Genomic DNA, 26646 nt, shown 5'->3' with positions numbered 1-26646 from the left:
TAGAGAGGTTCAGGCTCATGTTATAGAGGTTTGAGCATTAATTTGATGTCTTTTCTTTGTTTTCCAAAAGCTGTCTATATTTTTATGACAAGGGGAGATAATTTCTGCCTTATCCTTGCATCTTTACAAGCACATTGCTTTTCTGTAAAGTAGTTTCTGGAGACTAAAGGCTAACCTTTGCTCTGCAGTCTCTTTAAGTCCTTTCTCTCGTGGTCTATGACAAAATGATGCATTTTCATTCAATTCAAATTTAAATGTAGATTAAAAGGTCATTTAAAATTAATGGAAAGGCAGTATTTTTTAATATCTGTCCATAGCGCTGCCTGATTCAGTGCCATGACTGTGATTGGAATAAATAGAACACACAAACATTGGCTAAGAGAACATTGAGCTGTTAATGGTTGCACCTGCTGATGCTGTACAGATTTACTGCAACAGGGGCCGAGAGGATCAAGTCAGGTTCAAGGATGTTAGTGATGAGAAATTCTTCCTTTTGACAGACAAGGCCTGTGGTCCATCTTTGTCTATTTCTTGTGTGGGGTAAAAAATAATAAATCCTAATGACCTCTTTGGAATTTTCGTTAGTTTATTTAATAAGTCAACAGAAAGCTCACAAAGGTGTCCCTGCTAAAATGCAAACTCAACTACAATTAATTGTGATTAAAGGCAGTGTGCATTCCACATTGCTGGAGAAAGCATTAGCTGGTGGCTTTGGTGCTCAAGGAATGCAAGGCCTGCGTTCTTCAAATGCTTTCCAGAACCCACTGTCAGCATGATCATTATGAAATAATACAAAGTTGCTTTATAGAAATACCATTTCATCCTTGAGTCAAAGGGCAGGTGAGGTCAGGAGAAAAGTGCCAGAACAATACTGTGGAACTGAGATTATATAAATAAATGTACCACTAGATCACAGATATGTTTTTAATTGCTTTCAGTTAGGAAGTTAACCATAAATGTCTAAATAATCTTTTTTGGTTGATGCTGAGCAGAAGTTATGGAAGCTAATGATTTTTATCAGTAGGGAAATCTAATTTAATGGGTTTAAAAATATAATAAAAGATAAACACTGTGCATGCTAGCTATATACTTAAGCATTAGTGTTCTAGTTTTTGGCTGGTGATTTCAGTTTTATTTCACAGCCCAGAATTTTTCTGTTTGGTTAATGATTTAATAATAGTGGCGAGCCATCTTTTTCATTTTGAACACATTTTTGTTTGATCCAGAGTAATTTAGATCCAATTGAAGTTCTAATACAGAATGAAAACATATGTCATGTGCAGAAAAACAAGTGCTTAATTATACCATATATAGCAGTGTTTCAGTTGTTACATTTTTGCACTTACAAGTCTTTACTGGAAATATTTTTAACTCAAGTGTTCACATGAGAAGAGATTACTAGCTGTGATGAAATGTGCTGAGTTGAGTGATAATTTTGCTGATTATGGACTGTGCTAAGAGCCTTCAGTGTATTTGAAATTCAAATCTTGTATTTTCTTGAAAGGCTATCATATAATCCACCACCTAACACACATCTGGAAAAGCAAAATAATTTTAAAAATTGAGACAATCTTAGCAATCCTTTCAAACTCAAGAAGTGAATACGCAGCTCACAGTCTTAAAATGACAGATCATGCAAATAAACCAAATGCTTCCATCTAACTATGTCTCCGCTCAAGATAAGAAAAATAGTTTACAATTAGTAATTTATTCCATAAATTATCCTTCATGCACAGAGTATTTTTGAGAAGATCTCAGTTTTCCCTAATCTAGTCATTGTTTATATTTATTAATAAAAATTTCGACCACTGCATGCTTAACTGTAGGATCAGCCTACCAATGCTAGTTTACCCCACAGCTGAGGTTTAGGGTGAGTATTGGAATGGAGGAGCAAGCTTAACCTGCCCCAGTGGATAGCAACATAAGAATGAAATGGTTTAGGATACTAAATTAATTAAAAAGATCACATTTAGGGGCTTTTGAATGAAAGCAAGAGGCTGGACCTACAAGGAGAATTCAGAACAGATGTCAAAAAAAAAAAAAAAAAAAAAAAAAGAGAGAAGGAGTTGGCAGCGTACCTCAACAGCTCCCTCTCCACTGATTTGGAATAGACACTTAAGGCATTTTTCCCAAACTCCTCTGCAATTTTTTTACTATAGGTCTATTGAATATTCTGGGATAAGTCTCTCTAAAATCCTTATGGAAGAATTTAATGTCACTCACAGTTTACACATCTGCAAACCTGGCAACCATGTCCCTGATCAACTGTATATTACAAGTTTTGTAGCAAGTGTGACAGTTTCAAACAGGAGAGATTCAGAACAACTTCACAGCCCCCTGTGAAGCTCTTCCACAGAAAGGGCAGAGGAAGGGTTGGTCTCTGCTTTTCCACCTCTCAGGAGAGCACCCTGCCGTATCATGCTAGTGCTCATCATGAGAATTTCGTGACTTGCGTCTGATTTTCCCCATTAATTCACCAGAAAAACTTTTGAAATGTTGATTTTGGAAGTGCCAAAGTAAAGACTTCATTTTCCCATTCTCTTATTTTAATTTCCTGTTGTAATTTGACCAAATTCCAGCCAAATTTAAACATGGTTTCAGTTGATCCAAATTGCATTTCTAGTGAATAAACTGTTCATTAATGAATACAATTTGTTCTTTTCTGATAGTCTGCTCAAAATTTAAGCTGCATTTTATCACAAAAGGGATCTGATAATTTTTCAGTTACCAGACTATGTGAATATATGTTTGCTGACAAATAGTTTCAAAACCTTTTATTTTAATTAAATTAATTTTAAAATTAACTTCTCTTTTACTATGAAAATATATTTTAGCCACACAAAATGATTCTGTAGAATGGATATAAAAGTTTCCTGCTAGGAGAGAACAATGTAAAATGTAAATAGAAACCTAAAATATTGTAAAGGAAACTACAAAACCCCCAACCTTTTTGTACATATATTTCATTATCTCTCTGTTCTTCAGAATGCTTATGACATATCTTTTTAAACCTCTAACTGAGTTTTGAATCCTTGTACAGGAGACCTATGTAGTAGGAATACAAGCACGTATACACGTTTTAGAGAAGATTTACAAGTCATAGTTGCGAAGACAATACAGTCGTTCACAGATCAGTGGAAACCCTAAGTGTTCATTTAACCTTTAGCCTTAGTGTCATGGAAACCTGTAGTGGTCTTTCACCCATAACACCCTTGAAAATGAAGATTCCTTCTGGCCAGGAGACTTTCAATTACACTATTGATCAGAGCTATTTAAAGGATTATGAGCTCCTCATTTGGGCTGTAAAAAAACTAATTACATGCCAAAGAACAATATCTGCAATGCAGTAGGTTTTGAAAATACCTACATTGCTACACATATGAAAGGCAATTAGATGCAGTAAATAACTGCAATGGAATAGTGAGCAACTTAAGTAATTCTTTTTACTTAATTTTTAGCTACCTAGAAAATGGGCATTTACTAGTTTATGTTAAATCTAAATGAAAAATTACACAGCTAAGTTTTCATTTGAATATACTTGTGCTGCAGGTATGCTGATAGTACATATGAGCTGAGACCAATTTTTATTTCACCAAATGGCTGAACTGTGTAGTTATAAGGAACCTTAATGAGATCAAAAAATTAATATTAAGGTGAAAATGCATTAAATTGTCTCTTTTCTTGTAATATAGTGTTTTCTGTCCTATCTCTGTGTCCAGTGGGTGATATTTCAGAATTTCCAAAATAGCTTTCACGTTCTGGTATTAATACATAATCTGTATTGGCTTTCTGTTTTCAGTTTCAATTTCAATAAATGTGACAAACTCACACTCCAAGGTGCTACTAATACTAATGATTTTAGTACTGTCCTTTCTGTATCTTGTTAACAAAAGAAGGTAGTTAGTATTTTTGTAACATTACAATTTCAGAAACAATTATTTTAGGTATAAAATGTACCACTAACATCTCCCTATTATTTTTTATTTATTAAATAACATAATGAAAGCACTTTGGATCTGTTGAAGGTTCCAGAGGTTTGCATCTCAAACAGCTCAAATACAACAGAAACCATATTGCTTCACAATTTTTTTCCACTTCATTGTTAGAGTCAGGTGTTGTGTATGGACTATAATGAACCAGATTCTCAGCTATAGAATAAATGATGCAAACTCAATTGACATCAGTGGAGGCAGGCTAACTTACTAACTAATCCTGCCTGTTACAATATTTAGTACCAATCATATAATTGTTCAGTTGTTCAAAGATTTAAAACAGCAGCAGTGTGGCAGGTAAATATATAAAAATGAATTCTTAGTTCTGTTACACTGATTATGCAGGAGTCATAGCCTTGTTTATATTAAGGATTTCACATTCATTTTGTATAAACACATTCTTTAGAAACAGAGTTATATTTTGCTGCTTAACAGATGGCTCCCAGAACAGGTTCAACAGCAGAATTATTTATGAAAAATTGGTCTTTCAAGAAACATGAGCATTTTACCTCAACTTCAAGATGTCCCCCTGGTCATGGAATGAGGTTCACTGGTTACAGAGTCCTTTAAGCAGTATTTCAAGCATGCAAATGCAAATCATTTGGGGAAAAAAATTAAGAGAGTCCATGGCTTTAAAAGGTGATGAAATTATTTGATAAGTAAGCTGTTAAATGGCTTGATTGAGTTTGAATGTCTCTCCACTGGAAGGAGTGGTACAGTCATTTAGGTCATTCAGATTATGAAAATGTTTTGTATTATTGTTAGATATTTTTGCTGATGAAAACTTGCAAGTTAAGCATGAATGGGGGATGTGGTTGGTACTCATGCTAGAATGGCTACCGTGTTTTGCTTTGAACTTTAACAGATTTTCTCTTTTAGGCCCTAAATCAGGTAAGCAATCAAGAACATTTTGATGAGGCATTAAATGTGCTTTAAGTGCTTTCCTAAATTGGAAGAAATAAGAGATGTAACTCAGTTCTTTTCTGGATCAAGGTCTTAATTTTCATCCTGTCTTAATCAAATGAGTCTGATGATCGTTGCTAACAGAAGTTTATATATCTAGGTGTTATCTCGCAGTGGTGAAATAAAATTCTTACAAAAATGCTTTTCAAAGATACCAGTTAATTGTTAACATGTATCTGTGGGTCTTCCAAAAATAGTGTTTTTAACCTTTTACAGGCTAACTTAAACCAGTCTCTTAAAATTGGTACTGTGTCAAGGAAAGGGCTAACTGCAGCAGAGGATCGTTAAAGGTGTGAATGCCAATGCATGTGTCACTGTTTAGTCTTGACAGATAGGCCTCCACCCATCATCCTCCAGGGGCCGGTCAATCAGACACTGGCAGTGGATGGGACAGCTTTGCTGAAGTGCAAGGCAACCGGGGACCCCCTTCCTGTCATCAGCTGGTTAAAAGAAGGATTCACCTTCCTGGGCAGAGACCCTCGAACATCCATACAGGATCAGGGGACGCTTCAGATTAAAACTCTGCGGGTGAGTAGTGATAACAAAACAAGTGCTACAAGTGGTACGTGTCAAGTCTTGAGCTGTTGGTGTGTGTCCCAAGCAGCTCTGCTGTCTTGCTGTCCGTTGTCTTCAAAATTAATTTAATTGTCTCTTTTACTATGAAATTCTCACCAAGTCCACATCCTATTTCATTCTTTGACATTGTGTAGGGAAGCGGGGGGGAAGAAGAGCCAAACTAGCATCACATATTTCTATTAGAATTCCCTAAAAATAGAACTGATATTTAAAATCTTAAGTATGTTTCAGTAAAACACATGAGTTGCATATGGGTAGACATGTAAAAGGACAGGCCTTCCTTATCTTTTCAGTTGGCCTTACCATGAAGCCATTGGCCTGTTGTCTCCGTTAAAACTTAAAGCAGTTCATTTTCAACACCTGATCATAATTTTCCAAGGAGCTATTGTGCTAGCACGTGATTCTGGAGTTCATCAGGGTTTGGCCGTGCACTTTCTCCGTCAATGATTCTTGGCAGTCTTGAGCTGGCTGATTTATTCCAATGTTACGCTTGCTGGATATGCTCCATAAGGCTGCAGATGGGAGAAGACAACTAATACTGTAACATACATGCAGTCATATGCAGAGGGATTTCTATTCAAAACTAAATGCCTATCATAATGTTTGCATTTTGACACAAGATAATACGATACCTTAAAAGTACAAAGAAATCTTATAATATTCCAAATAGAATAATGTCAGATTTTGTTAATAAACATTGCATCACTAATCTTTGTTTGGGCTTTTAATTTTTTCCCTGTTCAAAGTTAAAAATGAGTAGTTGTTTGTGTCTATGTGGACAAGCATGTATATGGAAGAATAGTAAGGTAAATGTAATTATTTGTCAAGAACTTAAAAACAATTTCAGAAACCATTTAATTTCATCAACAGTAATTTCTGCACTTAGCTTTGCCATCAAAAAAAATGTCAATAAACATAGCTAATGAGGACAAGACATAAAGTGCAGTTTTGTCTTCTGATACCTTCTCATCAGGGTTCGTAGATGAATTGTTAACTTCCTTGGAACAAAATGGAATTTATTAAAAAATTTATGCTAGCTTTCCTTGAGTAAACAATTTATCCTTCCTCCCTGGGCTGAAGGCAGGTTCAGGCCGTGAAGGTTAATGCATTTTTCCTGTAGAGCTGGATTAAAGAGTGCGCTTGAATAGTCAAGATTCCCCAGTAGTGTTAGAAAGCAGCAATTAAAGGTGGAAGCTTAGTGATTTCAAACAAACTTTCAGGCATCAATGATGGGCTTCTGTGGAGTGTCCATGAGGCAGAAGCTCCTGGGATACCTGTCTGCATGCAGCTATGCAAACAATGAAATTGGTTCTGAATCGTGCCAGCACATTAATCTCGCTGTTAGAGGCACAAGGTCTGTAAACAAAAGGAAAAAAAATTGCTTGCAAGGGGAGAAGAAAACAGTATTAGCAGTGAGTGTGGTTTTGAAAGACATGAAGCTTTTATTGATCCTTAAGTGGCTCATTCACTAGTAACCAATTTTCCTTAAAGGCTCAGAAAGACTTTTTTTTAAAAAAAACCCTTGATTGCAGCAGTGTGCACTGTTTGACAGACACTTAAGAACAGAAAACACACACAACCATAAAAAACAGATTTCTCCTGTAGCTTGCAATTTTTATGAATTAAATATGGATTTAAATCTGGAATGTTTAACTTTTGTCTCAGGTCTACCTTAGCAAGGGCTACCAATGCTTCCTAAGCAAAAAATGGCCACGAAATATGTCCAAGTACACTTACATACCCAAGTTCAAAACAAATTAATACTTATCACCCACATGTCCTCAGCCTTCTCCTCCCCTCACAAATAATAATCACTATTGCAATCATAAAAAATTTCAAGATATGGGTACAGATGAGCCACTACTATTTAAACCTTTGAGCCCATCCTTTTCTGCTGTGTAACTCTTTCTGTGTGTAAATCAAATTATTCAGGAGTCTGCAGCAGTCACAGTGAACCATGGGCCACAGTCATAAGCATGAACCTAGAGATTTTTCCAATAAGCCAATCTTCCCGGTTGCTCTGAGGAAGACAAATAAAAGCTTATATACATCACACGCACTCAGTACCCTTTCAGACAGGTCAGCACTGATGGAAAACTCCCTTCTGCTCCATAGAAGTGTACCACACCAGATTTAGACACCTGCATTAACTATGGAAGAAAACTGTTTGTTTTACTGAATAGCAAAGATTTTCCATTCACCTCCCATGTTGTTTTTTCCACAGCACAAAAAAAGTATGAATAATTGAATTATCGATACACTATGACTGTATCTAATCCATCCACAGTCTGGAAGTTAGATAATTCACCATAACTTGCAAGAGGCAGCATATCTCCAGCTTGCTTTATATGTTGAGTTTGCCTTCTGCAAGTTACTCTGTTGTGTATACCACATACTTCATTGAGTATGCCATACACCATCTGTCACAGTAGTACACAAATGAAGTTGAGAACCATAGCCTTGAGAAATATTCTCCATTATCACATAATGAAGAATTATATATTTAATAAAAGCTTGGAAGGAGCAAAATAAAACACTACTTCAGAATGCAATAAGGCACTCTCCTCTGGAAAATCTCTCTCCTTTCAAGAGTCTTTCTCATTTCGTTACCAGTACCTCTATATTTTGAGTCTCTGAGGCATTGTCAGAGGGGTTTAATTATTGCTTCTATTTCATGGCAAAGGCACCCCCTAAAATGCAAGTCATACTCATTCAGACTATTGAACTGGCATTAATCAGTTTCTTCCTGCCCCTAAGAATGGTAGACTGCAGTCCCAGTATATCTGAAGAAAATACCAACAAAATTCAAACATGACAAAGTTAAAAATCAATTCAATTATATATCAACAAGTAATCTAAAGAGCATCTCACTTATTTGCCTTGACATTCTTCTTGAAGAGTGAGGCTTAAGCACTTTTGCTATAGTGCCAATCTGCATTTAGCAGAACCCATTACAATTCCTTAAAGTCCAATAAAGATTCTTGGATGCAGTCCTATTTCCGTCAAGTCATCTGATGGTGAATATAATTCTTCTTTTTTTATCACTAGAGTCAGCACTCTCCTTCTGCTTCCATCCAGATTACCATGCTTTTTACATAGTGGTAAGAGGGCTCCTCTGTATATTTTGTGCTTTGTAAAGTTACCATTTTCCACCCATCCCTGTAGTCTTCACTAGTTCCTGTCTCAGAAATCTTTAAGTAAGTAATAGCAAAACACTTGGCAAATTTTCCAGCAGAACAATTTATACAGCAATGAGCTTAATGTTGACAATATCATTCAAAATGGTTTCCCCAAATAAATTTGAAATATATGAACTGACAAGGGAATCACAACATTTTTATACAAATGCATTGTTTTTGCTACCAAAGTGCCTTGCAAGCCTGAAATAAAATCCTATGTGAATCAGAAGAAAGGTAAGCATGGTGTAGGATCTGATTTAACTTTGCTATTTGCAAATGGCTTGGAGGACTGTCTGTGTAGAGACAACCACTGTTAAGTCTCAGCAACAGTATTTGTATGTGTGGTGGCCTGTACAGAAATGACTTCATCTGCCATAAGAGTCTAAGATGATGTAACAGCTTTCGTGGCACTGGAAATGGTATCTCTGGGTCATCACAGGATAATAAACAGTGCGATTTTATCTTCTAAGAAGTTAATTGTTGTTATATTGTTAGCTGATTTCACCTGCATTTGTTGTAACCAATACAAAGATTGACACTGTCTAAAACATCCATTCCGTCGCACTTACATGCTGTACTGGTACCATTAACAATATGAAAATGAGAATTAAAAAAATATTAGAAGCAAGTAATCTTAATACAGTTCTCTAAAAGTAAGCCACCATTAAATGATTGATTGAAAATATCCAGTGCCCTCTAGTCTGGTGTAAAATGTAGGCTAAGTCCTTCTTACCAAGACACATTTAGAAAAAGAAAATTAGAGTAAATTCTGTCAGCTGATTCTAAAAGGTTGTTAAAAATGCCCTTAACTGTTTTTTATGCCTAGCTGTCTGATACTGGAACTTACACTTGTGTTGCTACAAGTTCCAGTGGGGAGACATCTTGGAGTGCAGTGCTAGAGGTGACAGGTAAGCAATGTCCAGGGGCTATTTTTCAGTTGGCACAAAATTAAAGTGTAGACTATATTAGAGCAGTCTGAGTCAAATAATCTATTTTAGAAATTCTGGGATTGAGATGGAGAAGCTTTAGGTGGGAAGGCTGGGTTCCTTCACACGCCTTGCGTTTCATTGCTGTTATCTTTAAATGCCCATTGACGTTGCAACGATTTGTATTTGTCTCCAGCAACAACGGTATGCTGTAACTCTTCTAAACAGAAGTGTTAATAAACTGTGGATTCATCCAGTAATTGGTTTGGGCAAGAAAACTGTTATGCCCACACAGAGTCCTATCAAAGTCCAATGTGCTCTCCCTGAGTACTGGAGTTGGTCTGGATACAGGAACTTTCTCAGCCTTCTAGTAACAGAGGTTTTGACATTTTATGTAAATTTCAGCAAAGCTGGGCTTTTTTGTTATTCTTTCTTTTCTTTTTTTATGTATTTTTGTATAACCTTCTGAGTTTTGTGGTTTTTTTCTTTCAGTATATACCTAAAGAATGATAGCTCTTCATCCAAAAATATACATGGTAATGCAATTGTTGACTTAGTTCGTTACAGATTAAGAACACTGGTTATGCTGATTTTGCAGATGTTTGGCATGTTTTGCCTTTTAATCTACTATTTTGATCAAAATTATACAATCAAGGATAAAAAGTAATTGTTTTGTGTTTGCCCCTTACAGAATCTGGTGGAGCAACAGTCAGTAAAAATTATGATATAAATGACCTCCCTGGGCCACCATCCAAACCTCAGGTCACTGATGTTACTAAGAACAGTGTCACCCTGTCCTGGCAACCAGGGACCCCTGGAAGCCTACCAGCTAGTGCATATATCATTGAGGCTTTTAGGTATGTGAATTATTCCACTTTTAATCTTCTTTTCTAATTTTGCTTAAACCCTGGTACCAGCTGTTCTCCTGGTATTGTGGTGTTCTTTTGGACTCTACATGTATCATTAGAAGTTCATTAAAAGACTCAACTCCTATGGCAGGCATTGATTCTTATTTTTTAAATTGATTTTTTTTTCCAATTTGTCACTTTTTTCCAAGTGATTAATTACAGGAGCACCTAACTATTTCTTCAGATCAACAGGGATATAACAGGACAACGCCATCATTATTTGTTACTTTTCCCTTAGCATTGATGATCAGTGAGAGTCTCCTGTGTGAATGCTGCAGGTCAAATCAGTTGGGCCAGTGTTATCTTGGCTATCATAGTACAAATAATCTGAAAATAAATAGATAATCCTGAAGCCTTTCTGCATACTTTAATTCCTATTCTTGTTAAAGCAGCACCTATTAAAGAGTCAAAGCACTTTAAATTTACATTTTTTACTGGTTTGCCCTGGTTTCAGCTGGGATAGAGTTAATTTTCTTCCTAGTAGCAGGCACACTGCTGTGTTTTGGATTTAATAGGAGAAGAATGTTGATAACACGCTGATGTTTTTAGTTGTTGCTAAGTACTGCTTATGCTAGCCAAGGACTTCTCAGCTTCCCGTGCTCTGCCAGGTACACAAGAAACTGGGAGGGGGCACAGCCAGAATAGTTGATCCAAACTGACCAAAGGGCTATTCCATACCACATGACGTCATGCTCAGTATAGAAACTGGGGGGGGGCGGGGTTGGCCGGGGAGCAGCGATTGCTGCTCGGGAACTGTCTGGGTATGGGTTGGCGAGTGGTGAGCAATTGCATTGTGCATCACTTGCTTTGTATATTATTATTACTATTATTATTATATTGTTATTATTATTATTTTACTTTATTTTATTTCAATTATTAAACTGTTCTTATCTCAACCCAGGAGTGTTTCTCACTCTTACTCCTCCAATTCTCTCCCCCATCCCATCGGGGTAGGGGGAGTGAGCGAGCGGCTGCGTGGTGCTTAGTTGCTGGCTGGGCCTAAACCACAACATGGTTTAGATAGATTAAAACTTTCAACTGAAAAGGCTAGTGCTGATAATTTAGGATTTCATCCTGCAGCCTGAGGTAGAAGAGAATCCAGCTGCTCCCTTCCACACAGCAGCACTTAATACATGGTAGGAAGGGACTCCTGGGCCTCAGTTCAGCAAGTTTGTTTAACCTCACACATACCTCACACATGTATCAGTAATATAGGCTTCTGCTTAAAAATGTGCACATTTTAAAATATTTTCCTTAATTAAGATGTGCAACAAATGACGAATAATTTAGTTAATCTTTTAATTAAAATTCATATACGAATTTGTCAGAATCATATGCATGCAAATTGAAGAAGTTGTAGTGATAATGCTTCGTCCTGGTAAGTTAATATGCAAAGAACATTACTCTGTGTGCAGACCGTTGGTCATCTTCTGGAACTTGTACTGTCCTTTACACATTACATGAATGAAACAATTGAAACAACATGAAACTTTCCATTTTCTTTTTCCTTTTAGTATAGTTAAAGAATTCTTTAAACAATGCTACACAACAAAGCACAATAAAATCAAATTTTCTCTTTAAACTTTTGTGATATTTGACCCTAGATAAACTTTAATGGCATCCCACCAATAACTTGAACAAAAGTCAGGCATTTTCATTTAAAGTTGAAATCTCTTCATACAGTGGATTGTAATCTAATTATAATAATGTCCAATGGAAAATGTAGTGACAGAAAAAGTATTCATATAATTTCCTTCATTTACAAGCATGTTTTCAGACCTTGTTTTTGTAACTTTGGTATAAATTTTTTTCAACGAGAATACTTGTCTTCCAATGACAATGTATTGATATGATTTACTTAGCAGTACAGAAAATTACTCTTTTAACAGGATTTTCTTTTCTCAGGTTTATGTGCAAGAGTGGCCTATTTACATTCAAATTTATTTACAGCTTTCCATGCTTTCCTTTCGTAGGTATTTATTTTAGAGAGATAGGAAAAGCTTTTGCTTCTGTTGAAAGGAGAAATACTTTTGACAGCTGTCTTATTTTTTTATCCCATCTTGATGAGTTAACTGAAACAAATATTTTTTTTTTTACCCTGCTTTTACTACTTTTTCCTGTACTTAGACTTGATATAGGGATACAAAAGTAGGTCCTTTCACTCTTCATTTTTCTCTTGCATTAGTCTATAATCTTCAATCCTCTTGTCATTGCAGTCAGTCGGTGAGCAATAGTTGGCAAACAGTGGCTAACCATGTGAAGACCACTCTCTACACTGTGAGAGGACTGCGCCCCAATACAATCTATCTGTTTATGGTGAGAGCTATCAATTCGCAAGGTCTGAGTGATCCCAGCCCTATGTCAGATCCTGTCCGAACACAAGGTAATAGTAATTATTAAGACTTACATGCTTGAGCTAGAATAGAAAGAAGGAACTGAGAGTTTACCAATACGTCAGTCTGGCCATTTGGCTTTAGCCCTCTGACTGAAGGAATCATGAATCGAGCTTAACCAATACAGATAAAAAATAGTTCAGTGTTTGCTGTATCAGCTGGAGCTTAGGAGAGGTAGGTTAGCTCTTTAATCCTTGGTACATTGTAGACCTTTTGGGTTGCAGTTCACATAGACTTGGTGTGCTCCTTGATGCCTGGCTTCTATTGAACGTAATGTGAGTTACCCAAGCTTTTCTGAAAAGTGCTCTGAATACCATGCTCTCCTCAGTATCTTTTCTGTCCGTGTCATAGAATAATCCTTACTTGTTCTCCATTATTATAATAGGGACATACTACAATAACAAGTGCTTATGACAGACAGACACTGTGTTTAGCATTAGTTTTAACCAAAAGAATTGCACAAAATGCCTGTAGTGTATTGATTAATCTGGTCCAACATTTAGGCAGAGAATTCATGTAAATTAAGTCATCTGCATGTGAAGTATATTTTGAAATTATTCTCAGAAAAGCATGGGTCTTCTCTTTATATACCTAGATTTCTGAATTCTTTGTATTAATCCACTGCATAAACTGAGAGGGTGAAGCGAAATCCCTCATTTATAGGGTGGTGATATAATTAATGGTTGTGATCCTCCATTTCTATAGAATTGACTATTGAATTCTGTTCATATTACATCAAGGCTCTAACTGTGTATAAATGCCACAAACAAATTTCTCTTCACAGCATGGATTTTTTTGGCTTTGACAACACATTGCTTGAATACTTCATTAAAGAGTATAGTTCTGTGTTAAACAGGTTGGAAAGCAGGAATTAATAATTTTTTGAAAACATACTTTGTTTGAGGCCAAAGTAATAGCTCCTCTCACAGTTAATTTAGAATGAGATCCTCTGTTTATGGAAGTTATAAAAGTGTGCATGGAGAGTGCATCCTTTGTCAGCCTCCAGCATGTGTTAAGTGGTTTGGGTCCTTTTGTGGTCCTAGATGGAAAGAGAGAAACAAGAGCAGGGTAGTATTTCTTTATCATATAACCGCCACATCCAGCCTCTGTCATCCCAGGCTATTCCCGAATAAATCTGTACTTAATAATTATCCCCTCAAAATAGTAATCATTGCTGTAAAAGGAGAAACAGAGCTGCTTTCTGAAAAGCTGAAGGAGTGAGTTGGGCAGGGTTTTCATGGCTTGACTATCCACAGAGTATCACAAGTTTTCTTCTCTTTCTTACTCTTCTATTATTATAGGGTGCCTCATGCTTTTCATTGCATCAGCCTTTTAGTCTGCATAACTTATCACCTAGTTAAAAAAACAACTTTGTTTGGCATTTGGGTGTCAAGTATAGACTTTTTATCTGACATACTGACAAGCAATTTGATTTCAGTAAAAACATGTCTTTTAATTAGCTACAGCATGTGTTGCAGCTTCCATTTCCAGAAGCTGTTTAGCAGTCAAGCACACTGAGACATGTACAGAATTTATAGCTTCTTTGCAAGCCTGCAGTTTAATAGAATTAAATCATAAAATCAATTGAAAATTAACATAATGTTTTGATGTGATTTCTAATTATGCTTGAATTCAATTCAGGCTCACAGAAGAAGCTGACACACAGTAGAAAGCCTATTCACAGTGGCCATGGAGAAAGAAAAAAGCACTTATAACAGTGCTATATAACATTAATTTGCAACAGGTGTCTGTGGTAGCTTTAATAGCTGAGCATTTAATTTCCTGGTATTAAGTATAGCAAAGACAAGCGATAGGATTTTATGCATATTTTCACCAGCGGACGACAAGTAGACGATCAGGCACTTTCAAAAGGTTTACCTTATATGACCTACATCAAATAAGGACAGAGGAATCAGTAATTACTCTAAGTAAGTAGTTGATTTCTTGTTTGGATTATTAACAGGCCAAAACGTATATTAAAAACACTTTAAAGAAACTACATATAATCTTATCCCTGGAATTTAAATTACTAGCAGCTAATAGTAAGTTCACTGGAAGCTGTTAAAAGAGAGGTTAGAGAAAATATATAACCAATTTAATTTTAGAGACCTCTTAACTGTGATCAGAATCTAGTTTCTTGAGCCAGTTTCGCTTGAGTCATGATTTTATTATTCCAGTGCTTGACAGTATCCTTATAGGTAGATCACCTGGTTTTCCATCAGGAGTCTCCTAGTAATGCGAAAATGACATTAGAAGACCTTACACTGTGAGCATCACATATGCATCTGTTTCCAAGTGTGTATACCAGAAAACAGAATTGCACATGTACAACTTGATACTCATTTCCTACTGTTATTAGCTCATGTTATTCCCTTACTTCTGGACATATGTCCCATTAAAATGATGATATGCAAACACACTAGGTAGAAATGTCTTTTCTCCTGAGGGAATATAGGTACTTTGTTGGTTGTATACCACAGGATAACTTAACCTGAGATGTATCCATGGGTAGCTGTAGTCATTTTGTACCAAGGAACATAGCTTTTTGTGGGTAGCATCATAAATTATCATTCTGTAAACCAGGATTGCTGAGTTGCTGTCTTACAGATTTATTTTATTATATCTCTGTTTCATGGTCACTTTGAATAGGCATAATTTGCTAGGCAAGCTCCTTCACTGACATCCATATTTGGATTATATTCCCTTTGGAGATCCATGGAGCCATTTTTATTTGCATATCCGTAGAAGCCTGTGACAGTATTGTTTATTGGTGGCTCAGAACCCATAACAATCCAGAATTATGAAGCTGAAATATTGATGATCAAAACCGAATGTCATTCAAAATCTGGAGGCAGGTGATTCAAACTTAGTTATTATATGTAAATGTTTCATTTTTGAAGATAAAAAGAAATCACATGCTGCATACTCCCATATCTAAGACCATCAGAGGGGGAAAAAGACCTTTTATGTATGTATTCTCTTCACAAGGACAAGATGTTGATCCAAAAGGAGGGAAAGTGTCTTTGGCTAGCAAACCCCATGGGAAAACCAAGCAGAATTCGCAGATGCCTAGACAGGCATGACCATAATGTATGGGGTCTTTTTGAATATAATCTGCGCTTGTGTTCCACATCCCCTCTTCTGGAAAAATTACAAGCAAATTCCAGCAGAAATAATCAGTATGTGTATTTCTAACAGGCATTATGCAATCCACATAGACAATTGACATAGTGAGGGCATCTGTAACTGTTAACGAAGAACAGTATTGGAAGTTCCTTGAAGGATCCGTTGGAGGGATCCAGACTTCACTGGCTCCTAGAAAGTACCTTCATTTCTGTCTAAGTTGGAGGGAAGGGACGTGCTATGGTGATATATTAGCTAGGTGATAGCTGTAGCCCAACATCCTCCTTTTGACGTAAATGTGACAGAAAATGATGATTTCCAGGAACTGTCACTAAAAAGACACATTGCACATCTCCTTCTCCATTTTCTGACACATTTTTTGTACTTGCAGTTTCTATTTAGAAAAGGTAATATAACTTCATTCAGTTTAACACAACAGCATAACCCAAATGTAGTCCCTAAAGACTAAGTAGTAGGGCCACATGTGGTGCTGGAGATGGAGTCACAGTTTTCCATAGATGTATACTAAGTGATCAAATGCCTTCAGATTTTGCCTAGAAGAAATAATTTCCCCACACACTTTAAAAGAATCTCTGACATAATCTTGAAGAGAAATTTTTTGTGGTAGAGTGTTTTTGTTGGCCTTTTAATAGATCAGAATCAGTTTGGCTTCATAAATTAATTCTTTTTTCATATTCGCACTAGATTTCATTATCTATATCTGTAAAGGGAAAATCTGCTTTGCAGAAGAAAATGCTATTTTTAGTGTGTGTTTTTTTGTGTGCATGGTGTGTGGGGAGGGGAAGCCTAGTGAAAGTTTGCAGGCATATAATGACTTAATGTCATATATGCTCTAAGGAAATAAAAAAAAAACAACCAAAAACCACTGTTCATTTTCTTCAATTATCCTAACCAATTTGGTTCCAGACATCTGGGCAACATTATTATTATCTGAGTATTTTAGAACTAGTGAATATTGCATCTCTCTCATCACTTACCAGATCTGAGAAAACATTGCCATCGAGTCTGAATACTCATTTGAACTTCTTTATATTTCATTATTTCCAAAGCAGCTGAAGGTGGATGGTTTGTTTGCAGTAGTTGATATGCTTTGGAGTTCATATTTAAACCTTAGTACTGTATTGTTTTAAAAACAGTATGATAAAGGGTGTTTAAATCAGGTCGTTAAGATATTCAGTAATTAATATTGATGCCATATATAACTGTTCTCATTAAAATACTGCCTTCATGTCTGTGCCTGGCCTGGCAGATATCAGCCCACCAGCACAAGGTGTGGATCACAGGCAAGTCCAGAAAGAACTGGGAGATGTCATTGTACGACTGCATAATCCTGTAGTGCTGACACCCACGACAGTTCAAGTCACCTGGACGGTAAGGCTTCTGTTATTGTTACCTTAATAGTACTTTAATTTTGCCTATCCCTGCAGTTTTTTACTACCCTGAAAAGCTCCAGTCTTGACTTCAAACATTATACAGGCATATATATGTGGTAATGAAATAGACTTTTTATTTTCTCTTTCAAGTCAGGCAGGCTCAAAGTCTTCAGTGTTCAGCTCAAAGCAACCTAGCTGTCTGACTAGAAAAAATATTATAAAAATGAATATGCTTAACACCATAATCTAAAGGATAATTGATTTGTGGACTCATTACTGTTCATGTCAAAAAATAATCAAAGTTAAAGATCAGCATGAAATTGCTCTATGAAAAAGCAGTTTCCACGTCAAGGCATAGGGACCTCTGACAATAGCCTATTATTTGGTGACCCTAAAATACAAAAATAGCTTTCCTATAGGGCACTTGTAGTGAAGTCAGAAGCACATGTTGCTGATGCCTGATCCACTATGTAGCATCTGGTTTTCTAGAATAAGCCTTACCCACAAGCAGTGGATATCCTTTCATTATAGAAGACCAGAGTGTTTTTGGCAGTACTTAACAACATTTCTATTTGAGGGGTCAAACTACCGGGTAGAATTTCTGATATAGTATTTGGCTTTCAAAATGCTATGTTTCCCTTCCTGAGGCTTGAAGGAAAGGATTTGTAACTGTAGAAGGAGAGTTCCTAGGGTGCTGCACACCAGAAAAGAGTGCTTTGCTCTTGGAGCATCTGCCCCAGAGGAAGGAGAGCCACGGGTAGAAGAGTGAGAGAAATAGTACTGCACTGCATGTCATTTTAACAGTTGTATCATATAGGATGAATTCTGCTAAAGGGGTATTTGCCATACTCAGGATTTTTCTTCTACATGCAATATTGCTAAAAGGTTAATGTGTACAGGGGATTATACAACAGGAGATAAGAACTGTGGTGATAGATTGCGTATTATAAGGATTACTGTTGGTTTTGCACAACTCAGCCATATTTACAGAGGCTTATGCACCATTCTTGTTCTGACAGATTTCAATGGTCGGGGTGCAGATTAGAATAAATAGACAAACCCACAAATTTATGTTTCTTAGGAGATTATTTAGAAAATGTGTCATTGCATTTTGCCATTGATGATCTCAACACGCAGCTTGCCTTTCTAAAAATGCTGTCTGTTTTAGCTACATAACGCCGGGACAGGCTGACTAACCTTTGTAGCAAACCCATTCGCCGAAGCAGACATTTGTCCAAGCTGATGGGTCAGTAGTTTAGAAACTTTGGATGTTAGCAGCCAGTAATTGTAAACCTGGATCACATTCATGTGGCAGTCCTTTGTCCTCTCTTGGGTGTGACAGCTATCAGAAATACAGATTCATAGGCTTGCCCTTGCTTTAGCATATACTACAAAAGGAAGCCCCAATATAAACAGAATTCAGTTTTATGAAGTGTAACCAATGTCATTATTTATAATGAAATATATATATGTATTTATGTGTGTGTGTGTATATATATATGGATGTGCGTGTGAGTATATACATATCTACCTATCTATCTAAAAGAGTCTCTTGATGCCCCTACTGAGCAAGTAATGAGTGAAGAAAACATAGTAAAGACAAATTCTTAGGGATGCTATGGATATCAACTTATTGGGAAGATCCCTCGAAACAGTGACTCTGTGCCACCTGACAAGCATACAGGACTCTGTAGAGACATTTTGGAATTGCCCAAGGGAAGAAAGACACAAAAAAAGACCTCTGGAACAGCTAATTAGAAACTTTCCAGCAACCAGAACAAAACCAATTAATTAACCATAGTCTCTAGGAAAAAAGCCACTCTATCCAGAGAATAAAGTCCACACTATTAATATAAAATGGTTAGATAGTGTAGCTGTCGTACAAAGGGACAGAAGTACCATGAGAGTCGTAAGACTGTGTTGACTTTCTGCAATTCAAAGAGTGAATGCCAGAGAACGTCCTTGATTACTGAGTTTCTGGCATCCTGACTCCCAGCAAATTCACACCAATTTCTCCCTTCTTTCTGAGCTTGTTTTGGTTCTACTTTCTCTTTTTTTCCAATTCGAGAAATTTCAGAAATAGTTCTCTGCTACTGTGTTGCAATTATAAAATATACACATATGTATACACACATATTTTGTCTGTTTTAAAAGAAGGTCAGGCTTACAGAGTCAATGTTAGAAAAAAGAAGAGGACTGTCAGAAGTTAGGTTTTCACTGTCACATTTATTCCTCTTGTACATAAGTATTAAAGTGTAGCTGTAATTATCTGGTCACATACAGGATCTCTTCTTCATGGAGCTATTCAGCATTTCTTTTCATCTTTATTCACTGTGTGGTGCCAGGTCTTATTAAATTCATACCATTGAAACCTTGCATTGAATAAAAAATTATTAGTTTGTCTCACATGCTTGCTTATCTGTCATGCTCTCAACCGTAGCATTTGAGTGCTTCACAAATAATACTGAATTTAACATCACAATAATAAAAATGTGTCATTACCCTAACTTTACACATGGAGAGGTGAGGTGCAGAGGTATTTATTGCTGATGAGACTTAGGGAATCAGATATGCCCCTGTTGTCAAATGGCTAATTTTAAACCTTGGGCCTGATTTATTTTTACTTTTATCAAAACATTTTGCATTGCAACAGCATATGGTGTATTCCAAGCACTTTTTAGCTGACCTCAACTATAGTTGAGCACTTCTAGCCTCACTGGGCATTAAACCCAGAATTTCATTAGTGGTCAAATGTGAAACGTTTCCTTGCATTATACAGGAGCCACTATAAAGTGGCACAAGCAGGAATAAAAATCACTTCTTCAATATGGCAAAAGACTTGTTGCTTTGAAATCCTGACTGCCTTCTAGGAGGCTACCAGGCAGAAGGGTAATTTATTTACCTCTGTCTTTTAATTTGACATTGATTTTAAATGAATGTACCTCACTGGAAGCTTCAAGAGTCAAGTCCTTTAGACAGTCTTCCAGTGTATCGTCACCTTTTGTCTTGTTCCTGTAGGACAGATAAATGCTAGTGCTGTTTGAATTTCCAGAGATTAATGTGAGTCTGTACTAGTGAGTTCAGCACAGTGTGCAAGGTATTCTGCCCAGATGGAGAATTGCTGTGGGTATCGATGTGGGAGCAGAGTGTTTCTTAGGATATTTTGGGGTAGAAATTTACATACTACAGAGCATACTGCAAAATGTCTTTAGGGTGCAGATTAGCAGGTTTGCCTGAAAGGAGCTTATATTTGCAGCATAAGCTGCATTATGAGCTTCTTGCCATCTTTTTAACAAGCTAATAGCCTAACCAAATGATCTAATAGCCATTGAACCTGTCTCACGTTCAGCTGTGGTACGTGCAGGCTTGAACATGCAGGGAAAATGAGTTTCCTGTTCTGCAGAAACGCAGAGCTGTCGTCCGTTTTGTAGATGCCTCACGCACTGTGTATTCATCGTAAAAGAGGGTGAGAAGGAGCATGCAGGACCAATTATGCTTGTAGGTCGCCTTAAAGCATTAGGTCAGTGCTGAGCAGAACCTACCCAGTAATTGCTCTCTTCTGTCTTTTAAAGGAGCATCTGCATTTTCTGCCATCTGTCTTTTGAGGGAGAAGGTGTATCTTTAGATCAGCAACTGTTGCAGCTCTTTTGAGCGGATGTCAGTGCTGCTTGTACAAATTCAAGAGTAGTTAGGAGTGTCACAGGAAGACTAGAAATATTCTCTGATCCCAGTATTCAGCGCAGAGAGTTCCTGCAATAATGTTAAGTACTTTTTATGAGGAAGTGGCAACCATTTACAAAAAAAGAGAAAGGAGAATACCCAGAAATGATTACATTCTTTCATCAAATCACGGTTCATGTTTCTGCAACTCTATGTGTGAATGTGTACCAAAGCTATACAGTTGTTTGATGCTTAGCACAGATGAATGCAGTTCTTTAGTGCTAAGCATATTTTTAGTGACCTGCTGGTGGCGTAGCCCATAATTACCGCAGAACAAATGGAGGAAACGATGAAGTCATAGGCTTTGTATTATATATAAGACTGTGTGTGCATGTATATATAGACATATACACGTATGTATGCATATGTGTATACACACATATACATGTACACATATATGTGTGTGTGTGTATGTATATGTGAAATACAGCTGCCCTATACCTCACAAATATCTCTGGTTAGTCCATGTAATTATCCAATGGTAATTTTTTTCTAATCAGAAAACTCCGAACAAAAAAAAAAAAAAAAATAAAAAATCCACCTTTCTCAATAAGTGAAGCGCCCTCTGAGTAGTTTCCCAACATTTTGACCAATATGAAGGTCCTTGTTCATTCACACTAGCTTTAAGTGGGCATGAGAAATAGCTTTGTATCCTCTCCTTGATACTGAATGCAACTGGGTGTTTGTAGAAAACATTAAAAATGCGTAGTATTTCCTTTCATAAGTACCCTCCCAGACCCTGAACAATGGAATCAGTATCAATACTCTGAAATTTGGACAGGTCATTCAGCCCTGTTGTAATCACACTTCTAATTGAATGCTCTGTGAAACTTGGGTAAGCCCCAAATCAAGCCAGTTTATAGCACTCATATACATGACAAGCGTGTTGTACTACTGCGTTCTGCTTTCATATTGCTTGTATTGTTTAGTCTTTTAGGTTAAGAACTTAGAAGTCTAGGAGGAAACGAGGTGTATGAATAATTTGTAAATTGCCTATATGTAAGTAGATACGAAAATGTGGTGGACTCAAAATTAGTGTACTTATAGGTATAGGGGTCCAATTCTTCTCAGTGAGTTGGTGGATGTATTTGTGTTTGTACCATGCTGTACAAAACAGTTTCCATACAGTTTTGTAGCACCACACTGTTACTGTTCAGCCTAGTCAATTCTGAATTTTCAGATGTTCTCCACTAGGCAGCAGTCAGTACAGCTTTAGAGCACAGCAAAGACAAAATGGAAAGTTCTAACAAAGTTTTGCTGTCTTTCAGAGTAGCTTCTAACTCAGAAGTTAGGCAGGAATCAAACTCAGTGTTTGATTATTAAACATCATAGCCTTATATTGTAATTTAGGTTGAGAATCTGTGTTACAAAGTGCATGAAAGCATTATTCTTGCTGAATTTTGTAGTAAACATGAGGTTCATAAAGTCTTTATGTCTGTAAAACATTTAGTTAATGAAAGTCAAACATGGATAAAAACAATTTACTCTGATTTACAGACTCCCTTCATCTGGAAACAGCTGCTTAATGTTCTTCTTAAAAACACAGCTTGATTCTTTCGGTATTAACAAGCTATTATTGTGAGTTATATCCCTCTTTCAGTGCATAAATTCACTTAAAGTGAATGTAGAGAAGTTTATAAAATGCAAGCTTAATGTTGTTGTAACATATGTTGCAAGGTTTTTAACAGTGACAGTTTTGATGAAAGGCATTTCTGCTTTGCTCTCATAAATAAAGCTTTCTTCTTGCTTGCCCTGCTTTTTAATGTCTACGAATCTGTGTCCCCTCTGAATGCCTCAATAAACTGTAACAAGATTATAGGAAAAGCGTAATAGACCCTGGTTTGTGTTTTCAGCCTTAAATTCATTTATTCTTAAGAGAAGTCAAACAAATGTATCTCTAATTCTGAAATATCTTTGAGCTAGCAAATTGTCAAGAACAGAAAAGAAAACCTACTTGTTGAATCTTAATTATAATCCAGAGATTTACCAAACAGCTAGTTGTATAGTCTTGCTATTTGTGCTGCACTGTCTTCGGCTCTTTATTTGATGGCTACAGAAACAGCTGGGTTTGGCTTAGTTTTATCCATCAAATCATTTTTACTGTTTTTTCAGGCAAAATTAATGCAAACATCGTAATAACTCGAATCATTGTTTTGTGCTTTTTTTTCCGCAAGAGAAAAAATGCATGCAACTTCTCCAAGATAAAACACATTTTAAGTTTTTCCTTCAAATAAAAATCCTATTTATAGCTATGATAGGTTAGAATTGTTAAACTTCTGTGTATGGTCCAATCTTGAATTGTGCTTGCCTAGGAACATATAAAATACAAATCAAAACCAACATTCCATCTCTATCTGATGGCCCGAGAGCATCACAACCCCATGATGCAAGGAGACTGCTTAGACCGTGAATGCAAGAAACAGCACATGTCCTTGGAAGTTGTTTTCTCTGCATCTGTCTTATGTTTATTTTACTTTCCTGAGCATCTCATGAAAAGATGAGCTGTGAGCCAAGTAATGAACTAACTGAAAGCATGTAGGATATCTTCAAAGACTTGTCCTTTTCTGAAAAGAATTTGTTTTTCTTTTCTTCTCATATTTCAGCACATCAGTAGCCAAGATGTGCTTAATAAGTTTACGTGCAGTAAGCATTATGCCAAAGTTCTCTTTTGGTGATTTGTTGCAGGGATGGGGCCTTGTTTTATGATTTAAGGTGGTATTTGTCATGATATATAGAGCTGGAGAAAGTAAAATAGAAAGAAATTGTCTATTACAACTAATGTGAGAAAAAAGTTCTTTATAGAGAATTAATCAAGTGACTTACAAGAAAGCAGTTTGATTTTTAAATTCAGCATCTTAAACAGCTGTTCATTTTCTCTTTTTCATGGGGACAAACGTACTCTAGGCAAATGTTCTATTTTCTTTTCATAAAGATTCGTTACTTTAATATGTTTGTTTATGTATTATTTAATGCCATTTCTAGGTTGACCGCCAATCCCAGTTTATTCAGGGCTACCGGGTAATGTATCGCCAAACGTCTGGCCTGCCTTCTCCAGCTGTATGGCAGAATTTGGAGGTCAAAGTCCCAACTGAGCGCAGTGCTGTCCTCGTCAGCTTGAAAAAGGGGGTCACTTATGAAATTAAAGTTCGCCCTTATTTCAATGAATTCCAAGGAATGGACAGTGAATCAAAGTCTGCTCGTACCACAGAGGAAGGTTAGTAAAATTGTCAGAAAAGCAACAGACTTCCATACCTAGCACCAGAGGTGAAATCAAGAGTGACCATTTTGGTTATTGTGTGTATGCATATGTTTAGCTCAATTTCTTCCACATGATTTTGTTTGCTAGATATAGGGTTGGCATTAGAATTCCATATTATATTCAGTTTTGTGCTGTAAGTATTACACGAGAAAGCACTGGGCCAGTCCTATATTCTTCTGTCTGATATGTCCTTCTATGTACAGGTGGCTTTGGGTCTTCCAAAAAGTGTGCACTGCGGCTGTTCTTTTACAACCACTGTTGCTGCAATAAAAGCCTTCGGTCTGCACTTTGAAATGAAACTAATAAATGAAACCTTTTACAGATGAGCGTTTGCTATTAAGCACATCCTTCTGAATGGGTAATAATATAGATGAACAGTTTGGTTGGGAAATGGGGACTAATGAAGGACAGATATTTAACTAGTCTGAAGGAACTCCAGTCTCAAGGGCATGCCACTATTGTTTCTGTTAGCACACCGTTCATGAAACTCCCCTATTTAGTCCTTCAGAGGATTTTCTTAAGTACCTTTCAAGCCCCTTTGAAACATGGAGGATGCAGACATAGTAAACAGTTTACACTACTGAAATGCACAAGCATTTATATCTATAGCATGTAGTGTGGTATATAGTTTTACTAAAATGTATGCACTCCAGGACTGCTTTTTTATTGAAAAGTAAAGGGAGCGAGGTAAGAAAGAAGTAATTTTTATCTTTTTCTGTTAGAAATGTACAAGAAACCTATCCTTCTACCTATCTAATGCAATCTTTGCCTGGAGAATCTCTCCTGTAAAAGTAGAAGGATGATCATAACAATGAGGGTTCATTTTCTCTCTGTTTCATTGATTTCTTTCAAAGCCAAGGAAAGAAATACTGGTGAAGTTTCAAAATGCTCATATGGTTTCAGTGGGTTTTGAGTGCACTCTTTCCTTCCTATTGAAGATGCATCTTAATCATTTACAGCAGTCTCCTGAGGCTTAATTTAGTGTTGGTTGCCAAGTACTTTTTAATTCTAGAACAGACTCGCTTATTACTCACTTTTCTTTTTGATTTGTTATGATTATTGCCCAACAAGTAAGTAATCCTGAAGATAACTTGGTTGTCATTCATACTTTATAGATGAGGAAATTCAGTGCCCTGCAACATGTAGAAGAACGTGTAGGAAGACAAGTCTGATTTGCTCAAGTCTGATTTAGAATTTGGGACTTTATGTTTCCCATTTCTTTGTTCAGACTATAAAGCCTAAATCAGTCACTAAAGAATATCTTTGCAGCAGTCTGAACAAAGCTTTAAAAAAAAAAAAGAAAATTGAAAAAAGCTTTCTACAGGTGAAATAGCTTTTCTAGAGTTAAAATGTAGGATTTTGTCCCCTTGCTAGCAGATTTTCTTGTCCATTTTCAATTGATTTTTGTTGTTTATTTAGTTCATCTAACTGTCTTTTGCTAAAGGTAAATTAAGAACTACTGAAAAAGAGAGCAGATTTTGTACCTCCTGTCTATTTCTATAAAATACTTGAGGAATGACATTTTCTTTTATAAACCTCAGCTCCCAGCAGAGCCTATCAGGTAATTTCCTGCTTCAAAGGCCACTTAGTTCATGTGGAATAACTTTCCACATAGTGAAGATTTAAAAAACTTTTCTTGCCTACAGATATGTATAACTCACAGCCTAGGATCTGCTTTGTAGATTGATATAACCTTCAAGGAGTCTGTTTACAAGTACCTCTCTCAAAAAAACATCAGCCTATAACACGCTGTATTATCACCAGGGAAATGTCAGCCCCTGTAAATAATTCTTCCTCTTGCTTGGGTGATACAGTTAAGTACTTCCATGAGAAAATTAAGACATTCAGTAGATGCAGTTCTACAGAGATTTCCTTTAATTCCTCACATTATCTTTGTAATTATATTGGTGTTCATATATTTCAAAAATAACATCAACTTAATGTTTAATGACAGCAGTTTGCTTCTCATCCAATAAAGAAAGATGGCAGTCTATTTAAAGGTATCCCACTTGCTGTGTTGCCTGTGATTCCATTTCGAAAATGAGCTTTTTTAGACTTGACTTTTAAAAAATGTCAGCTATACTATTTTTAGAAAATAATTTGGAAGAGTGATATGTGCGTTGGAAGTTTTTTGCAACATCAAAACAAATAACCCTGGTAAAGGCAAAGTACGACCAAAAGGTAGTGGCAGCTTTCTGCTGGATTGAATTTCA

At 36.5% G+C, this 26646-nt stretch overlaps 1 protein-coding gene across 1 annotated transcript in view; it reads left to right on the top strand.

The window, feature by feature from the left end:
* The window catches only part of ROBO2 (roundabout guidance receptor 2), a 444176-nt gene that overhangs the window by 336671 nt on the left and 80859 nt on the right, over window positions 1-26646 (top strand). The window contains exons 10-15 of the mRNA XM_075712688.1: window positions 5278-5483; window positions 9537-9618; window positions 10328-10493; window positions 12761-12927; window positions 17331-17452; window positions 24157-24388. Coding sequence (XP_075568803.1) covers window positions 5278-5483; window positions 9537-9618; window positions 10328-10493; window positions 12761-12927; window positions 17331-17452; window positions 24157-24388 — 975 coding nt within the window. The remainder of the gene's footprint in view (window positions 1-5277; window positions 5484-9536; window positions 9619-10327; window positions 10494-12760; window positions 12928-17330; window positions 17453-24156; window positions 24389-26646) is intronic.

Source organism: Pelecanus crispus, chromosome 1 (genome assembly GCF_030463565.1).
Source record: "Pelecanus crispus isolate bPelCri1 chromosome 1, bPelCri1.pri, whole genome shotgun sequence".
Lineage (NCBI taxonomy): Eukaryota > Metazoa > Chordata > Aves > Pelecaniformes > Pelecanidae > Pelecanus > Pelecanus crispus.
The sequence above is the reverse complement of the archived record's forward strand: the minus strand, read 5'-3'. Positions and strand labels throughout refer to the sequence as shown.